General features: G+C 42.5%; 1 protein-coding gene across 5 annotated transcripts in view; it reads right to left on the bottom strand.

The window, feature by feature from the left end:
- eml1 (EMAP like 1) overlaps positions 1-19412 on the bottom strand; it is a 70403-nt gene that overhangs the window by 25484 nt on the left and 25507 nt on the right. For 3 of the 5 annotated variants that reach the window (XM_084914133.1, XM_084914134.1, XM_084914137.1), the window contains exon 1: positions 14654-15306. The exons of 1 other annotated variant lie outside the window; for it this stretch is intronic. In XM_084914133.1, the coding sequence (XP_084770259.1) occupies positions 14654-14720 (67 nt within the window). In that variant the 5' untranslated portion in view covers positions 14721-15306. Of the gene's footprint in view, positions 1-90; positions 246-14653; positions 15307-19412 lie in introns of those variants that run through there. One more of the 5 variants, XM_084914135.1, reaches the window with a different exon arrangement.

Here is a 19412-nt window from a genome sequence, read left to right as displayed (position 1 = left end):
ATAAGCAAAATTGCAATCTTGCTCCTTCTTTTCCACAGACACGCACACTGACAAAGCCTTTTCCACAGATCTTAATAACATTTAGCTCACCTGGGATTCTCTCTTTGAAGCAATCCTTGTTCATATTTACATGCAACAGTGTGTCACCGAGTGAACATCCAGAGATAACGCTTCTATTATCTGTCGAGCATCTGTCGTGGGTCTGCTCCCAACACTGACACAATGACAGTGTAATACCGAAGCACAATGACTGGCTGTCACGGCCCCGTTTCCACCCAGCCCTGTGCTACCATCCCAACATATGCCACTTTCTGCCTTGGTTCCAACATCTGGGCCGAGTTAACGCCCACTAACATGTTTACAGCTACAACCAGAATCGGAAAAGATCAGACAAGTTTGTTTTCATATGGAGGAATATGTGTTGATGGCGAGATGCTTATGTGCCGACAGCGCGATCACACACAGAGCCGATTTAGCTAAATTTGCTCTTGATGTGCTCTGTCTGGGGCTCAGGTCACATGCTTTCTGTCAGAGACTCAGTATCAGTAAGATGTCAATCTTCATTTAACAGCAAATCCATCACCACAAAACAAGATTGCTGCACCAGTGTGGTATTCACACCTGTCAGCCATCTACTTAAATCACTTCATTTCTGTCAGTCTGCTCCAGCATCTATCTGACTTTTTCTTTCTGTCCCTATTTTGTTATGTGGTCAATACCCGGCTGGGTCACAAATCCGAGGTGGATCTCAGAGCCCATCTGTCTGCTCGCCGTAATGCATTTTGACACCCTGCTCTCTATTACCTTCCTCCTGCAAGTAGATGTGATTCTGGCAGAACCAGCAGCCTGCTTAAGTGCTTGTCCATCACTGCAGCCACAGGGATTAAATGAAAAACTCTCTTCAGTTCATTTTTTTTACAGCTCTAAAATAACCCAACACTCCAGCTTGCATCTCCGCCTTATTTACTGACCTTACTGTCATCAATAATGAACACTGGAGGAGGAGGGCACACATGCTTTGACTCATTTCCCCTTCTTCTGGACTCGTGCCTTCCAAAGAATCGATACGCTAAAGGAGTAAAAATAGATGTGGAAAATGCTTATGACGAGCATAAAGGGGAGCAAAGCACAGCAGCCTCATAAATTCTGCAGGAGCCTTTTTAGCTGAGTCACTCCTTCAATATGTAAAATATGTAAGGATATGAATGCACACACAGACATGAGGAAGGGAAAAAAGACAAGGTTAGGGACATTCCCTTGGAGGAAATGTCATGCTAGCAGCTGTCTCCCCATGTGTTCGAGCACTCGTGCTCACTTTGCCAATAACCTGCTGACAAACAGAGTGATTGATGTCTGTTTTCTTTTCTCTCAGCGGTGCAGAAGATCCAAACAATAAAGCTAAACTGATTTGATGGAAAGTTCAGCTGCCAGGTTAAGCTGTGCCACAATGGGAGGTACCGAAAAAACCGCAACCAGTGTTTGCAGAGAACCACCAGATCAAAAGAGCGAGAGGCTGCAGGAAACAGGCTGTCACAACATTTTGACAACTATTCCTGTTTTTCAGGCAGAAGGGCATGATATCGCTGCAGCTTCGGTGCATCTTTTTGCTACTTGCTTGTGCTCCAGCTTGCCAGCTTTTTTTTTTTTTTTTCCCCTTTTTAATTTCACAACACAGACGCACATAGACCAGGTGGTGTTACTGCCACAGCGCCAGTTCAGCTGCTCCAAATTGAGTCACACTTAATAAACAACCAGTCTTCAGCATGATTCACTAATGGAGGTCTGGACTTTATCACCATTGAGCAGCACAAAGGAATTAAAGGAGGCAGCAATTTAAGGACAGGCATGAGAAATACAGAGCTAAATGAGAGAGAATAAAGGTGGGTCTGTGGCCGTGATCACAGAGCAGGTGGTGCTTTGACCTGAATGCTAATTTCAGTAAGCACTCTGATGAAACGTGGGTGTGATGTTAGCATATTTTTTGCATATTTACCTTAATGTAGCAAATCAACATGCTACTTTGACAATTAGTTCTGAATTTCAGCTAATGATGGCACTTTGTTACTACCTCATGATAACTTAATGTCAACTTTCAGGGCACTTCAGCACAATACTAGAACTAAGTGGAAGACTAATAACATGTGTGATGATTATTTTTTTCTAATGTTATGCACAGTACAAGACAAGAAAAGTGTTGTGCTTAAAAGTGACGCATTTACACAGTTACAGTGTGCCTCAGGGACGACTGAAATGATCCATCAGGTGCCTGTCAGGAGGTCGGAGAGTTTAGTTACAGTTACAGACTGGAGAGAAAAATGAGGAAAGAGAGAAACAACAGACTGAGAGTTACTTAAAAGCCCATCAATCCCCTGTGTCACCTGCAGGAGAGAGCAGGGGACGACCTGATAGCTTTAGCTAATCAACTGGTCAGATTAGGGAGACAGATGCAGTTTACAAGCTGCCACTGAGGGCTTTTGCCTGACCGGGGCTTAAGAGGTAATAAATATCTAGAGGTGGATAAGAGAAAGGGAAGCCCTCACAGGCAACCTGGGAAGAGATTAAAGAGGAGGAACCACTGAGAGGAAGATGGAGATGATAAACAACGGAGGAAAAGCTTCTTTGTCCTGTCAAAACGGTAGCTCTGAAAGATCCCAAATAGGCTGACAAAGACAAGAATGAAAGATGGAGCTGTGTGCATGTGTAAGTGTGTGTCTTTGCACACACAGGGGTCAGAAAGAGCGTGTCTGGGTCAAACAGGGGTATGAAGTGGGACCAAAAGACCCCCCTCTGAGAGATCCTACTGTCCTTGTAAGAAGACGTTAAACCTTTCCTTCCTGACATCAGCTACATCCTTCCTGGGGTCAGAGTGAGGTCAGACCTCCACCTTGCTCCTCTCACCATCACACCTACACACATCCAACATACTGCACAGGAGCTGAAATGTTGGAGGCAGTGATTTACAAATGGATGGTGTTAAGTGCTGCTCATTTTTCTGAGTGATTGATCAGATAATGTATTAAACACCATCAGTGCTATTCCCCTGCCTCCAGTGGGACTGCACACCAATTATTAGAGAAATGGAGGAAGGCAGAAAAAATGGAAGGCTTTTCTCATAAATCTCTTAAACTTGTCTCCACAATCCACGTTAAAGGAGCTTATTGTGCATTTTTTCCTTTATTCTGTCACATATCTAGACTATGTAACTATACACAGTTTCAGTGGATGCCCATATTAAACACAGAACTTTCCTGTAATGAAGTCAGCATATTTACAAGTCATCAATCCTCAGTTTCAGACCATTTCAGGCTATGAGCACTGAAGCTCAGCCCACCAATAGGTCCAATTTAACCATGTGGTATTTGCTGTCAACATTACAATGAACAACATCAAATTCAGTCGCTGTCAACCACAAAGTCTCCGTAACAACAAGGCCTAAGGCCAGGACATGGATGTGTGTTTCAGATGTGAGAGGATCTGAAATAACAAATATAAACACCTGCTCAAGCCCTGTAATTCCCCAGTGATTTAGAAAGAAACAGTCCAGAAAAAAGAAAAAGAAACTACATAAAAGAGGCCTAATCAAGGCAGATTTACCTCGAGCACATGACATACATGAACTCCAATCCCAACACTCGGCTTCACACAAACACACTCCCTCCAACACACACACACTCTCCTCTGTCAAAGAGGAAGTGGTCACAGTGTGGCAGAGGGATTATGCTGGATTTGTGGAGCAGATCTTGCTCAATGCTAGTGATCCTTAAACTCTGGGGGGGGGGTTTGAGCTTAGCAGCAGGCTGAATTTTATTCTCCCTCCTTCAGTCTCTAACCTCTTTCACCTCTCTATTTGTCTGCTCTCCTCTCTCCTGAAAGTCTTGTGGGATGAATTCTTGAAACAAAGCAGGAAATAAATTGACTGTGGGAAGAAAAAGTGAGACTGAAGGATTAAACGTAAAGAGGACTTGGCAGTAAAATGTTTTTATTATCTTTCTCTAGCATTTATCTCCCTCATTTTTCTTGCTCTTGTCCACGCTGTTCGCCCAATTAGAGATTAACTCCTAGTGGTAGACTGTTTCAAGAGGTGGGGCTTTCAGAGTGGGGGTTACTTGAAGCGTCAATAGACTAAGATGTAGCTGAAGCCCCAAAGCTCCATCGGAACGAACCGCAATGTGCACACATGAAATCTAGACATTCTCAAACACTGCCAAAGCTTCATAATTAGAAATCTTCTTCTTACTATTATTATTATTAGAATTAAACTATTGCAAACACATATATAAGCCTACAGCCAGTATTGTACTCTGATATCCTCATGCTGATAACGTTAACATGCTGAGATGCTTACTATCTTAGTTGCCTTAAATTCCCTTAGTTTTGCAGGAATCAGATAAAAGATATATATATGTCAGAGAAAACAATGAGACCAACACATCATTGAGGTTTGCAGACATTCGTTTACGCACAGCTCTCTTAAGATCATGCTCTAACATTTTAATCAGATGTTGCATGACCCAATTTGGCCCAAGTTTTAGCTGCCAAATAGAAGGCCTTATATTTGAATCTGGAATACTTTGATATACAGAAAAGTTTGTAGTTAACTTAAAGCAAGCCCAATTCATCATCCCTCCACTACCGTGTTTGATAGTTGGTATCAGGTGTTTGTGTTGATATGCTGTGTTTGGTTTTGTACATTATGGCCAAACATCTTTATTTTGATCTTGCCTGTCCAAAGTGTCCAAGTGGGACACTGTTTTAAACATGGCAAACTTCAGTCTTTTTCTAATGTTACTATCATGAACTTTAATATTTAACACAGTAAGTGAGAAAAAATATATCAAATACTATATATGAGACATGAAGCCCCAGCTTCTGAACTTACAAAGCAATATGCTGAACTTTATATAACATCCCTGTCTAAATCTGAATAAAAATAAAACGGTAATAAACAGCCGAAGAAAGACATCCTTTTTATTGCTGTGACTTTTAGGGATGAAGCAGACCACAGAAGCACAAAGTCATGGTTGGCAGCAGCTCCAGGCTCCAACACAAGCCCGTTTCTCAGTCTCAGCCTTCGTCTACATAAAACACGGCTTTGTCCCGCAGTAACAAACAACCAGGAAGGAACAGGAGGCGGGATACTTGTTCCATCCAGTGTGTGTATACTGGTGTTGTCCCATCCAGTAACATTGTTGTTATGGGATACCAGATTTCCATGGTGCAGAAATGGTCTCACACACATACAGAGAGACAGTGTGCCAGAGACTGTTGCCACACTGAGCACAGGCCAATCGTATATCTGCCATCTGGAGGGGAGAGAACATACAGTGGCACTGCTGGCAGCAAACAAGATCATTACAGAACAAAACTGAGGAGAATTATTACAAACAGACTTTGGTGTGTAATCAGAGGTTTTCCTTTGTTTGTAACTCAGTGTCTGGATTCTGCCCTATAAATACTACATGTCTCTTTCAGTATATTCACTTTAACTTTAAAATTATTATTATTCTCTGTTCTTGCCATCAACTAAACCAGCTCTGCTTGCATTTTTGGAGTTTTGACAGCACCTAAAGACCTGAGTCACATCCAACTGTGTTTAGTTTGAGTGAACCTGACAAGTGAACCTGACAGGCCACATTATTAGATTTTCTCTTCTCCCTGCAGCCACAGATGAGACAGGGGAGTTTAAGCTGATTATGTGAGACACATTTTTATACAGTTTTCTGATGAAATGAATGGTTCAAACATCTGATTAGATAAACACACAATTCAGTGAGCTGTAATAAAACATTGTTGGCACTATAAAGGTGGAAAAGCGCTATTAAAGAGTCGTCAGTAGTAATCCAGTTGTTAAGTCTGACGTCACTAGCCGTGTCTGGGCCTAAACTCCGCTGCAGGTCCATATATCAAACGATCACTATGGCATTACTGAGAGTTGAAAAACTGTCTAAAGTCTTTCATCTTTAATAAAATGATCAGCGTTCTGCTCTACCAGGTGTAACAATTGAGTTTAACATCCAGGCATCCATGAAAACAGAATTTATGACATTTAACGGAGTTAGAAGTTAGCAGGAAGTTAGCTCGCTAGCTTCTATCTAAATACAATATAGCATGTCCTGACTGCGGGATTTTGGAAACAAATTAAAACGTACAGCTCTGTTATCACTTCCAACATAAATGAAGACAGAAAACTAAACAGCAGAGACGTTTGTAGGGTTACTGAAGTTTGGCTAGCTGGTATATAATGATGTGCTACGTGACCGCTAGCGACACAGCTATGTTAGCATAATATAAACAAGCTAACTTTTTTTCCACTCGATAAAAGTTAACGTGAGTGTTCTCGGTGGTCAGGAACAAATGTAATCGCATGGCAGGATGCTGTAAAAGGACCAAACTTCAGCCAGGAGAACAACTGAGATAATCCATCCACAATACGAGGTTAGTCATTCATACTGCTGCATGGGCTGGGCTGTAGTTACATCCTAAGGTTTTAAAAACTGAGCTTAAATAAATGATTAGCGGTAATAAAAGCAGAGGGAGGTCAACAGTGATCACTGACTGTTTTAGGAGCTTTTTGAGATTAAATAGAAGAAAATACAAAATATTAAACATGTTAACAACACAAAAGCCATATTAAACTTAGACTACTTTAGGCCCGGAAGTAGGATTCGTCACGTCATCACTTAACGACCAGATCGTCTCATGATCTTCTGTGGCTTCAAAACGGAATAAACTAAAGAGTAAAAGTAGAATCAGTACTTGCAGTTTCTTAATTTCAGTGGCTGCTCTAAATAGTTTAGGATGACCAAAACATCCTTTAAATTCTTCTCCTAGTTCACTGATTTGACCAACTAGCATTTTTTTGTCAGTCTGTCTATGACGGGTGTCCACTCTTAAATCAGACCATATACTGAAGACACTAGATTTAAGGTAGACTTACTAAATCAGAAAACAAAAGGCAAACCATTGTTCAGGTCACAACAGAATCCCTTACAGGTAGCCAGGACTAACTTTTATAGGAAAATGCAAGGACTATGGCAAAGACTAGGAGGAAGGACGGGACTATTTATACACAGGGGTAAGTGGAGAAGCTGGAGAATGGCATCCAGCTACAGACAATCCAGGCAACCATCAAAGAAAGACTCAAGAGGCAACTGACTTTCAAAGTAAAACTGAAAAATACCAAAAAACAAATAAATAATAGAATGGAACAATCCATAAATACAGCAAACACAAAAATCTAAACTCTAAACTCTGGAAAATGCAGGAAAAATCTAATAGAAACTCAAATGCAAACATATTCATTGAGGACTCCAAACTTGAGAACATGACCAAACACTGGGTCTATGACACAGTCTCGGGAGGAAACCAACCACAATCATGACTTCACTAATCTTCTATAATATTTAATGTTTATACATCAGCCAGAGTTAGAGCATACAAATTGCAATGTGTGCATACTTCAGATGCTCTTAGTACATCTCGTTTGGATCAGCGGCATCTTTAACATCTAGCCACAGACATCCTTATAAACACCTGCCGAGACCTGTTACAGCCCCACAGTTTGCCATTAGGATACATACAGAGACAAACAAATTTTTAAGGTAAAAGTTAGAGACCATCTGGTCATAGTCTCACACCACACACAACCACACCAACTACTGCTTGGACTACACCCATCCACCACCACTTGGCCTTTGTGATGATACCCCGCTACAGTTTTGACACTCTGGCTTTGAGAAGGAGTCTGACAGCAGTAGATTTCTGCCTCTATAACTGTTGATTTTTTCTCTTGTGAAATGTGTCTTGAAAACATCTATGCTTCCATTGTAAGAGCAAAATGTGACATGCACGCCCACCATGAAGGAGTCCTGAAATCACTCGCTGGTAGCTGTCCTAGAACTGAAAGCAAAGAATCAAAAGCATCTTTGGACCAAAACAACTGCCATCTAACAACAAAATTGGGCTGTCAGTAGACAAGAAAACAACCCAAATAACCCCTTTCCTCTCATCTCTGCACCTGTGATCTTGATGAATTTCTAATGGGATTCTCCTCTTTTCCCCAGCCCATCTGTTAGAGGCCGGCTGAATGCATGCAATGGGGGATACACCCTCACACTCAGAGCTGGCGCTCTCCCCTTCGTTCTTCCATTAACAACAGATGTAAGAGACCAATTAGAGTGCTGAGCAGCCCCTGGGAGCTGCACCACGGATACCAGGAGGTTAATTATATCTATTCACCTTACAACCGGCCAAGGTTTAAAAACAGAGGTGTTGCCAAATCTTTGGTCCGTGACGAATCAATACGCTTATAGAAATAATTGCACAACACAGTCAAACCTACACTCATCTTTTCCAGGTTACAGAAGTGATCTTTAATTACTTTAAGAGGGTTTGGTGGTGCAGGATTAAGAGTGAGATCCATGCACAGACATTCACATACAGACATGCATGTGTGCACATGAATGCATATACACATACCAGTGCGCAGATGATCTGTGCTGGAAATAATTTGCATAGTAACTTGATTTAAATACCTTTATGTTTTTGTGTAACATTCAGATTAAAGAATATGTAACCAAATCCTTTGTGCATTATATCTCTCTGATTGGGAACAACAGCCTTGGTAATACTTTGAGCATGAAGCAAAAACTAAAAATAATGCCACATCTTTGGGATTTTGCTGACCTGAGTGATTTATTAGTGGTCACCCTCCCCCACAGGTAAAATTCTGCGCTCTGCTGAGCACATTTAGTGTTACAGTGCAGATTGAGAGCATCCTACTCACTGATGGAGTACATGATCTTGTTTCTGGCACTTTTTAGGGGTATTTTTATGCATCCCTGACATACCGTTCAAGGACTCATGCTTGCCTGCATGCCTCCTGTACTGACATTGGAAGGTTGTGCATGCACATGTGCACACTGAACCTGAAAATGGACACATAGACACTCATACACAACCACAAGCGCATACATAACAGAGAGCAGTACTCTGCCAGAAGCATTAGTGAGATGCACACGCACATATACACGGAGTCAGTGTATATATTTAGCACAGGAACTCACACGGTCCTGCTTTACATGCCTGATTGTTTTAGTAGGTCATGAGATGAGGCTGCTTGGATGTGTGTCAGTGGAGGAAAAGAGAAGAATGGTAGACAGAGAAGAGAAGAAACACTTGACAAAAAATGGCAATCTAATTCCTAGTTGCTCTCCAAGAAGCTGCTTCCAGTGATTGTTCTGCTGATCACAAGACAATCATACAACAATATCTGAGCACCTAAAATGTCTCAATAAAAAGGAAAAGCAGGGATAAAGCTATATTTTACTTAGCCTAGAGTCAAAAGAGCTTTCCGTTTTATAGAAGAAAGGAAGTACCCCTGAAAGAAAGTAGTGAAGTGAAGACAGATCTTTAATATACTGGGTACACATATGTTATGTTTTCTCCTCACATGATTACAAATCATAATTAGATAAGAAGATATCATGTCTCAAGCATATTATGTTGTAATATAAAGCAGTTAAATTTGAATTGCAGAAATTGAAGAAAAATCGCTATTAACACAATAGAGATGAAACATTTTAAAGCCTAACTGATCAGCGGGTCAACTAAGATAACAAAGGAATACATTACTGTGTGCCATGCATGTTTCTTTCTTTCATACATAACCTTATAGACATACTTTGTACTATTCCTTTGGCTTTTAAGGCAGATTTGGCTTTTCATTGACCTCTGCATGTATGCATGTACTCGACAGATGTCAGTAACACGCTATATAACTGAGGGTGGACACATTTGTGCCAAAAATTGCTCAGTGGGATCCTGGCTCATGGCCTAATCTTCCTCTTCCATGCAGATTTTATACAACATGCTGCAATACGCAGATAAATTCTCCACTGTGCACACAGTGGAGTGCACACTACGGGATGCCATATTTAGAAGTATTTAAGATAGAGATTTCATGAATAGCTGCGTCAAGGCTGCCGTGAAATGAACAGTTCGTACTACATAGGAGGCATGAATTTCTCACAAATCTCAAAAGCAGCTCGATGTAGCTGTAAACATACAAACATTCAATGACGGTATGTACAGAGCCACTTTTCTTTTTTATCTGTTAGCAGCCAATGTGCCCCTATTCAAGAAAAAAGTGCGAGGCAAAGCTTATCAGGAGAAAAGTGAGAAAAAAAACAGGGAGATAAGGAGTAGAGAGGGGGTGGGGGGGCGGAGTGACTCGTGAGTACTGAAGCCTAAGTGGCCTGGCTCAATATCTGACTGCCTGCAGATTTTTAAAAAAAAAACACAAAACAGAAAAGCACGCTGAGCTCCACTTGGGGCACTCGCACAAGATCAAACAAAGAGCATGAGAAAGTCTGACGTAGGGATGAGGGAGAGGGGAAGAGCTCGAGAAGCGAAGGGCAGAAGAGTCAGAGTTTTAGAAATGAAAGAACTCCAGGCGCGCCGGGCTTGAGAGAGGGAAAAAAGACTAAATAGAGAGTGGTGTGTGTGTGTGCGTGTGTGTGTGTGTGTGTGTGTGTGTGCTCTCACTGACACGGCCATAGGAAATCAATATCAAACTTCGCATGAATCAGCAGCTTTGGACGAGTTAACCCGTTCACGTCGATATTTATTAGACTGCTTTACGCGTAGGGCAGTTACAGATGACTGATGGCACAGAGACACATAATTTCCTAATACTTTCCTCTTAATGTTTCTACATTGATGTTTTTTCTGCAGTTTTATCAGAGTGGAAGAAATTTCAGAGCACAGGCCAGTTTGCAGTGGGTTTTAGGAGGCTTTGATGGATAGTTGGATAGATGGATATGGAATAATCGAAGAGAAATAAAGGAATAAATAAAGTTGGAATGGAGAAAAGCAGGGAAACTAAAAACATGTAAAAGGCCCATAATTGATACGTAAAAGAGAAATGAAGAAACTACTTGAACTGGCTTTTCAAAACTAAATGGACTCCAACCGCTCTAACACAAATACATTCACCTCATCCTCCTCTCTGCCATCCCTCCTTGGCTACTGTGGACGGTAACGTGAGCGGGGCTTTAATCCTAATCCCTCTCCACGTGCCATCATCAGTCAGGGTTTGGATGGAGATACCCACAGAGCCACAGCCAAGAAGTGGGGGAGACTGGGTGAAGTCGTGTCACCTCTGCTGCGTATCAAGATTCCTCCAACAAACATCAAAGCGTTCTCCGTCTTTATTAATTTCCCTCCTTCCCCTACATGTCTGCTCCATCCGTCTGCCCTCCTACTAATTCTAACATCCTTATTTTTTCTTATGAACTTTTATCGGGATGTTTTCTTTATGTTTTTTGTTTTTTTTTTGGCTCCAGTCTTTTCTTCTTCGCCCTGCCCCCTCTGCTGCTGGTGTGTTAAGTTGCCAAGGAGCCAGTGATGGTTAGGTGAGCGCACTCACTGCCAGCATGGAGCATAGACATAAAGAGATGTTTAATCAGGTTTTATTAGCTCAAAAGATAAATGAACAGGTGATTAATAATAGTTAGAATGGCGATGTTGGACCCTGTGAGATGACCCTCAGCATGTCATCATCAGTATTATACTGTCATAAGTGAGCTGGATTTACTGGATTTTAAGGAATCGCATTAACTGATGTTTTAGTCTGGTGGCTTTGGATGTTTTAGCTGTGCCATCTACATGCTGCATTTTCATGCTGCAGTCAGATTTCTTTTGCTGTGTCAAAATCGTGTTATTAAAGAAATTTAGACCATATGTGTGAATAATGAAGTATATACAGGCAGAACAGGAAACCACTGGGACGGCACTTGGAAGTGATGCACAAACACTCACTTAAAATGGGCAAGAACCACACCAGTTTGACTTCAGGACATCGGCAATCGTATTACCAGCCCAAGAAAACAGGCTAATTCAATGTAAACTGTCCTGTTCTGCAGAACTAAGGTGTTTGAAATGAGATTTTTAAAAGGAAAAAAAAGGATTCACGTCCTTCTTCACCTGTGTGTGATGACAGTGTAATGGCGCTAATTTTCATTTAGCCTGAGATAGCCCTGAGCTCCCGAGGACAAAGCGTGCAGCCTGAACGCGTTTCTGCAGTTTAGCTGACCTAGTCTCTGAACATTAGTCTGGTTGGATGCTCCACAACACACGGGCCAGAGAAATGGAAAAAAAAGAGGGGAATGAATGACATCATTGACTTTTGCTGATCTGGGTTCAGCTGGACGGCAGAAGCAGAGCAGCATGATGTCATTTTGGCCTACAGGACCAAACAAAGCCCACAGTGGCCGAGCAGATGTGTGAGTACACTCCATACACACAACAGATCCAACTTGGACCGCCACAAACACAGATTTTTTTCTTTTTTTTTGGTTTAAAGTGAAGCTCATGCACTAAGCGGACTGTCGAAACAACAAACAAGATGCTGCTTCCTCAGTTTGTGTGTGCGTTTGTGTAGCGAGGCAGAGAGAGAAAGCAAGAAGGTAGAGGTCGGAAAATCCCTGGCAACAGCCTCTGAGCGGCATGTCTTACTTCACTGACACCCCTTCAGAAAATTAACATGAACAACCATGCGGTGTTGGACAACTCAAATCTGCTCACGGTCATGACTTGGCAAAACGTGCAGCATGAAGAGAGGGAAAAAATCATTTAGCATGGAGTAACTCAAGTCAGTGAAGTGGTAATGTAGTGCAGCTGTCCTTTACTGCTCCGACATCACACTTTTTCACCCTTCACTAAAACTAAACCTCGAGTCTGACACATCAGAAAAGCCGTACCTGCCACTGCTATAAAGGTCAGGCAATTCTTAGGAGGAAACTGCAGGCCTCCTGTTCTTCACTGCTACACCTGTTTTTCAGGTCAGTCCAACCAAACCAATGTCTCTTCTTATCACTGGCACTGACATCACTTTACTCATCACACAGGAATGACCAGGAAACATTCGATCATGTACAAACTAGATTTGGCCTGATGCCTCATCTTTTTTCACATATCCTTGTTCCTTATTATTCCCTGTGACTGTAGACACCAGGAAAAACGAAGCATCATTTTTAATCAGTCTCCTATTTTACACTAGGGCTTCATTATTCTGCTTCTGTGAGTTCAAAGGATTTTGTATTACATACTTATGTGCTTTGTTTTATCCAACAGCTGGTTTAGTTATGCTTGATTTTATCATTTTTGTAACCCTGTAATGGTGCCCAGTTTTCCTCCAAGTCTTATAAAAGGACTTCCAAAGGGTAAACAGGGTAAAAAGAAAACACATTTATGGATGAAGATGCTTTTCTTCTCTACTCGATACCCTTCTCTTACCCCTTTTTACCTCCCTCTTCGTCTGTATCTAAGCTGCTGTGGCTGGCTATAAATTTAATAAAGGAAATCCATACGGGGTGAAAGCTTTTAAGTAGTTTCACCTCATCAGTTATGCATTAAAATACTAAAGCGACCAGTAACCCTGGTGGGACATACATCAGTGCAATTCCACACCTCTGAATTGCTCGGTTGGCCAGTGGTATTCCCCTCATCTCACTGATTGCTGGTGCTTACACAGCACAGTAAATATTATTGATTTTCTCATTATCCACCAATGGCAATTATGTTACTCCATCCTTCAGCAGTGATAGCTCACGCTAACCACGACATCACAGTCACTGCTACGGACAAGCACAATAAAAGAGGGTGAAGTGGGTTTTCCCCCTTTCCATGTGATCAACATTTTAAAGCACATGTTAGTAACAACAACAAAACAGTGTGGTTTAAACCCCCTCTGCTGCTCCCTATCACAGACACAGGTTGTGTTGGGGATAATCCCCTTATGTGTGTGTCACTGTAGTTGGTACACACCAGCAGTGACGCTATGAACAAACTGAGCCGTACAGAAAGAAAAAACTGTCCCGTTGTACTGGGATAAATGCAGGCATCACTTAAAGTATGCTGTCAATACATAAACTGAGCATACGTCTCACACGAGGGCTCAGTCGTCAAGAAGAATGGGCGCATCTTGGAAATGAATCCTAATATTGATGTGTCATGCTGCTCTTCGCTCTTCCCTGAGTCACCCTCTCCCACCCATAACATTATCAGCCTGAAGTACGGTTTCTCCCTGTGCCAGCAAATAAATCACGTTGCAGCAGGCGAGCAGGAGTGTCCTGTTCTGTCACACCGTTTTGTCTCATTCGGCAAACTGCAGAATATGTACACTGTGTATACATTCATAACAAACCCTTCATCACATCGAGCAGAGCCGGGGCAGCTCTGTGAGCAAAGGACTGTTTCTCATCCTCCCTTCCTCTTTGTTTATTAGCTCTCTCCTGATGGAGGCTGTTGACATCACCCCGGCCTTGATTTCAAACATTTCCTGTTAAATCTGCAGTGCTTTTAGTTTTTCTTTCATCCTGTAAATGTCAACCCGGGAGTGCCTGCTTTGACTTAAACATCCGTCTGTTTGACAGTAAGTCTAGTGATTAATCAACTGAAGAGCATCCAGATCTAAACAATGATGGAAAATGTTATAGTTTTACAAAAAAACCCCAGCTCATGTCTGCAACATCTAACACTCTGCAGGGTGTCAAGTCACACCAGTCAGCTGGTGACATGTCAAATCCAGAAAGCAGCATGCAGTTCATAGTAGAGAGGGATGGGAGTATATGAAGGGTTAGTTTCGTTTTACCGTTGCAGAACTGTAGCAGTGATGAGGTGTCATATAAACTGCTGTAGCTGGAAAAACCGTCCTCCATTCTCAGCCTCTGCTCGGCACCTCTGTGCTCCCTCTGGTATCCCACCACTCCTTCGCTCCTTCTCTCTCTCTCTGGTGACTCCCCTACTTTAGTTTATCGCTCACTTGGCGTCCAAGGCGCTCCCTCCATTCACTCTGTACGGGTCAGGCTCCCTGGGTGAGTCACCATGGCAACCCATTCACTCCGATTATGTCATGTGAACTCCAGCCCCTCTTCTTTTCCAATCCCCCTCTCTCACAAAAAAAGAAAAGAAAAGTCCCGAACTACAGCAGAAAACACTCCCTGCAGAAGAATGACTGAACAGGGACACAAGTTAAGAGGCTGCCGGTCGTGTTTTCTTTTTCTTTTCCCCTGTGATCGTCCTTTCCTTCCCTTCCCTTCCCCTGGCTCCTCTTGTCCTTATTTCTCCAGCGTTCAGGAGAGACAGCTGTGTGTCGTTAGCTCTCGCTGATCTCCAGAAGAGAGAGAGAGAGAGAAGAGAAAAAAAACAGCTTTAAGAGGGCTTGAGCTGACAGCGCAGGCGAGCTCTGGCACAGGCAGTCGCTGTGTATATGTGTGTATGTTTGTGTGTCAGGAGCTGTGTGAGTGTTAAGATAATTCTCGGGACAGCCCAGCCTTCCCCTGTCACACACAGCGTGGACGAGTCAGAGCGCAGGGGGCTGGGCCTGTCAGCTACAGCCTCCTCCTCCTCCAGCTTTAGTGGGAGCAGAGCGGAGGAGAGGAGGAAAGGGGAGAAGAGAGGACATGGTAGGGGAAGGAGACTTCAAGAGAAAGGAGGAATGGCAGGAGAGGAAATAGAGGAAGAAAGAAAGAAAGAAGATGGGGAAATATGGAGAAGCAAGGGCAAAGTGGGAGAGGAATGAGACGAGGGCATTGGGGAGAAGAAAAAAGAGATTAGACAGGAGGCAGGAGAAAAAAAGAGCTGAAAGAGAAGTCAGCATAGAGTAGCTGGTATGTTATCCTCCTGCTCTCACATGCACAGCAACATCACATATACTGTAGGTGTGAGTACGGAGTCACATGGGGACACACCACAACAAAACCGACGTCACCTCCTCCAAGCGTTTGAGCTGAACCTTGCCAAGGGGATCTCAGCTGTGACTAAACACGATTATCATTCTGTCCTCTGTCCGTCTTATCTGCCCTGCTGCAGACTGCGCAGAGACCGAGGGTTCCTTAAAACAAGGACGAGAGGGGGAGAGAATGAAAGGGAGACTATAGGGGATTGAGGAATAAGAGAAATAAATGGAGGGTAGAGGGGGGAGGAGGAAAAAGAAACTGAGTGGTACTCGAGGAGGGTGCTGGGTGTAGAAAGAAGGAGCAAATTAAAAAGTGAGCAGGGTGGGAGTTTTGTGAGGGTGGGGGTACCCTATAGAAAAAAAGAGACACAGAGAGAGGGTTTTGTATGTGCACGAGAGGAGGGGTCTCACTGCATTATTTATAATTCAGGCTTGAAGGGAAAACTAATAAAGCCTAAGAACACAGTGTCTGTGGCCTATATTCGTGTCGGAAACACTTCCCCCATTTTTTCCCCCCGAGATCACAAGGCAAAGCCGACAAAAGTCACACAAAGGCAGGGAAGCTCTAAAGAGAGCAGAGGGACGAGCCCATGAAAGGATACGTGATGTTTTTCATAGCAGTCCAGAACATGTGATACTATCAGTCAACATGATGCTCTGTTGGTGCAGGTACCTGTCACGATATCTCTGGTTTAAAGGTGACCCTGCTAGATTTGACCTTTTAAAAGTTCAATTCAATTCAATTTTATTTATATAGCGCCAAATCACAACAAAAGTCGCCTCAAGGCGCTTCATAGATACAGAGAAAAACCCAACAATCATATGACCCCCTATGAGCAAGCACTTTGGCAACAGTGGGAAGGAAAAACTCCCTTTTAACAGGAAGAAACCTCCGGCAGAACCAGGCTCAGGGAGGGGCGGGGCCATCTGCTGCGACTGGTTGGGGTGAGAGAAGGAAAACAGATAAAGACATGCTGTGGAAGAGAGACAGAGGTTAATAACAGATATGATTCAATGCAGAGAGGTCTATTAACACATAGTGAGTGAGAAAGGTGACTGGAAAGGAAAAACTCAATGCATCATGGGAATCCCCCGGCAGCCTACGTCTATTGCAGCATAACTAAGGGAGGATTCAGGGTCACCTGGTCCAGCCCTAACTATATGCTTTACCAAAGAGGAAAGTTTTAAGCCTAATCTTGAAAGTAGAGATAGTTTCTGTCTCCTGAATCCAAACTGGAAGCTGGTTCCACAGAAGAGGGGCCTGAAAACTGAAGGCTCTGCCTCCCATTCTACTTTTAAATACTCTAGGAACAAAAGTAGGCCTGCAGAGCGAGAGCGAAGTGCTCTAATAGGGTGATATGGTACTACAAGGTCATTAAGATAAGATGGGGCCTGATTATTTAAGACCTTGTATGTGAGAAACAGGAGAAATCTGCTCTCTCTTTCTAGTCCCTGTCAGGACTCTTGCTGCAGCGTTTTGGATTAGCTGAAGGCTTTTCAGCTAGGTTTTTGGACATCCTGATAATAATGAATTGCAGTAGTCCAGCCTGAAAGTAATAAATGCATGAACTAGTTTTTCAGCGTCACTAAGAGACAGGATATTTCTAACTTTAGAGATGTTGCGCAAATGGAGGAAAGCAGTCTTACATATTTGTTTAATATGTGCGTTGAAGGACATGTCTTGGTCAAAAATGACTCCAAGGTTCCTCACAGCGTTACTGGAGGCCAAGGTAATGCCATCCAGAGTAAGAATCTGGTTAGATACCATATTTCTAAGATTTTTTAGGGCCGAGTACAATAACCTCAGTTTTATCTGAATTAAGAAGCATGGGAGGAAAGGAGGATGAAAGGCATGCAGTGATCAGTTTATGGTTCCACGGCGTCAACCTCGGGGAAAACATTGCACTCGGCTTCACTTATTACACAATAACATCGAGCCCACAGCAGATCGACTAAGCTCACCAGCAGACAGGATTATGCTTTGTAGACCCGTGCTGCATTTTCGCTCTTTATTCGCAAGAATGTTACAATGTAAAAACTCTCACCTTTGCACTGTCTTCAGTTAATATTCTTATCAACAACCACAGAATATAACTGTGCACCCAGCTGTCCTGCATTAATATACAGTCTGTGTATTTTTAGTCCTGAGTAGTACAACAGCCAGTGTTTTGATTGAGATAAAACAAGGAATTCCTTGCAGTTCTCTGCTAGAAGAACAAGCAAAATATGCACAGTAAACACCCTTTGTGCTTTGTTCTGAAAGACTGCAGGTCACAGTGGTGTTTTGTCTGAAGGGGCTCAGATTATGGTAAATCCCATTGTAGCATCTCACTGCAGGGTCTGATGTGGGATCTAGATTAGAGGGTCTGGTTTTATGTGTATCTGTCTCTCTGTGCATATGCTTGTGCCAGAGGAGAGTATATTCCCTCCAAAATCCTGCCCCATGGGGCTCTTGACCCCACCTACAACTCAGAGGGTGGCAGGTGGTGAAGTGTGCTGCTGCTCCATCCCTTTTCAGTCCATTGCTCCCACCCTCACTGCCTATCAGTGAACCACTTGTAAGACAAGCGGGACAGTGCTGCACTTACTGTGAGGCTATTCCGCTTCTATTAACAAATAAAACACACAATCTGTGCAGTCAGTTAGACATGCAAACAACAAAACCTGACAAACAGGGGGATTTATCAGCTAAATATCTTTAGTTAATGTTTTTTTTGGCTACACTTCATAAACTGTGTAGAAGTTAGCCCTCTGGGAACACATGAATTTTGATCATCATTACAGACTGGAAGGAGGATTAGCTAGGACAGACTCACGCTGGTGCACAGTCTTAGCCACCCCTCACCACGTCCGATTTCAAAACACAAAAACGCTCTTTTCAAGGCATTATAACAAGCTGGTGGGTAAAAAGATATAGTGGCTATATGTTTTCTACTGCTAACTGTTCTAACTTCTAACTGTTAGCCATAACAGCCTAAAAAAGCAATGATACCTTTGTGTTGTGGTCTGCTGTTTTTATTGCCCCCTAGTGGCCAAGAAACAAAAGCATAAACCACAGATTTACTCTAATTGCTACTGCTTTTTCTTTAATCCTTTCTTTAATTATCCTTACTTTCTTTTTATTCCATAATAATACTATACTGTTGGGTACATGGTAGTTCAGTGGAAAATTAGGGGAATGCATGGTAGTTTTAAAGCACATGCTCAACTTTCTTTGCATGATACATTTAACAGGGGTAAGTGTCATTTGTTTAAAAGCACTTTTAACTTGGCAGCTTGGCATCATGCCTGTAGTTCTCCATTGCTTTCTCAACTGGCTCTGTTTTTACTCCTTTTGTTCCCATGAGGCACTTGAAGGTCACATTCAACATTTAGCGTGCTGTTCATTTTTTTTTTTAACTTATTTTTGTTTCAGAAAGAAAAAAGAAACTGCTGACATTTTTTTTTTATCAACAGATGATCAGTCAGTCTGTCAGTGGGCCAGGATTATACACAATCAAATCCAGAGCTGAAGAGGAAACAAGGTCAATCCTCTGCATGATCCAGCCACCATCTGTGTGTCTGTCCTGGTTATTGGGCTGCTTTGTGCTTTACACCACAAATTATTTCAACCTGGGCTCCCACTGATTTATATAAACACAGAGTTTAAACAAAGCCTATGGACACATGTAGG

Source organism: Perissodus microlepis, chromosome 19, assembly GCF_051167445.1.
Source record: "Perissodus microlepis isolate ML-2025 ecotype Zambia chromosome 19, ASM5116744v1, whole genome shotgun sequence".
In the NCBI taxonomy this organism is placed as follows: Eukaryota; Metazoa; Chordata; class Actinopteri; order Cichliformes; family Cichlidae; genus Perissodus; species Perissodus microlepis.
This window is presented reverse-complemented; position numbering and strand designations above follow the sequence as displayed.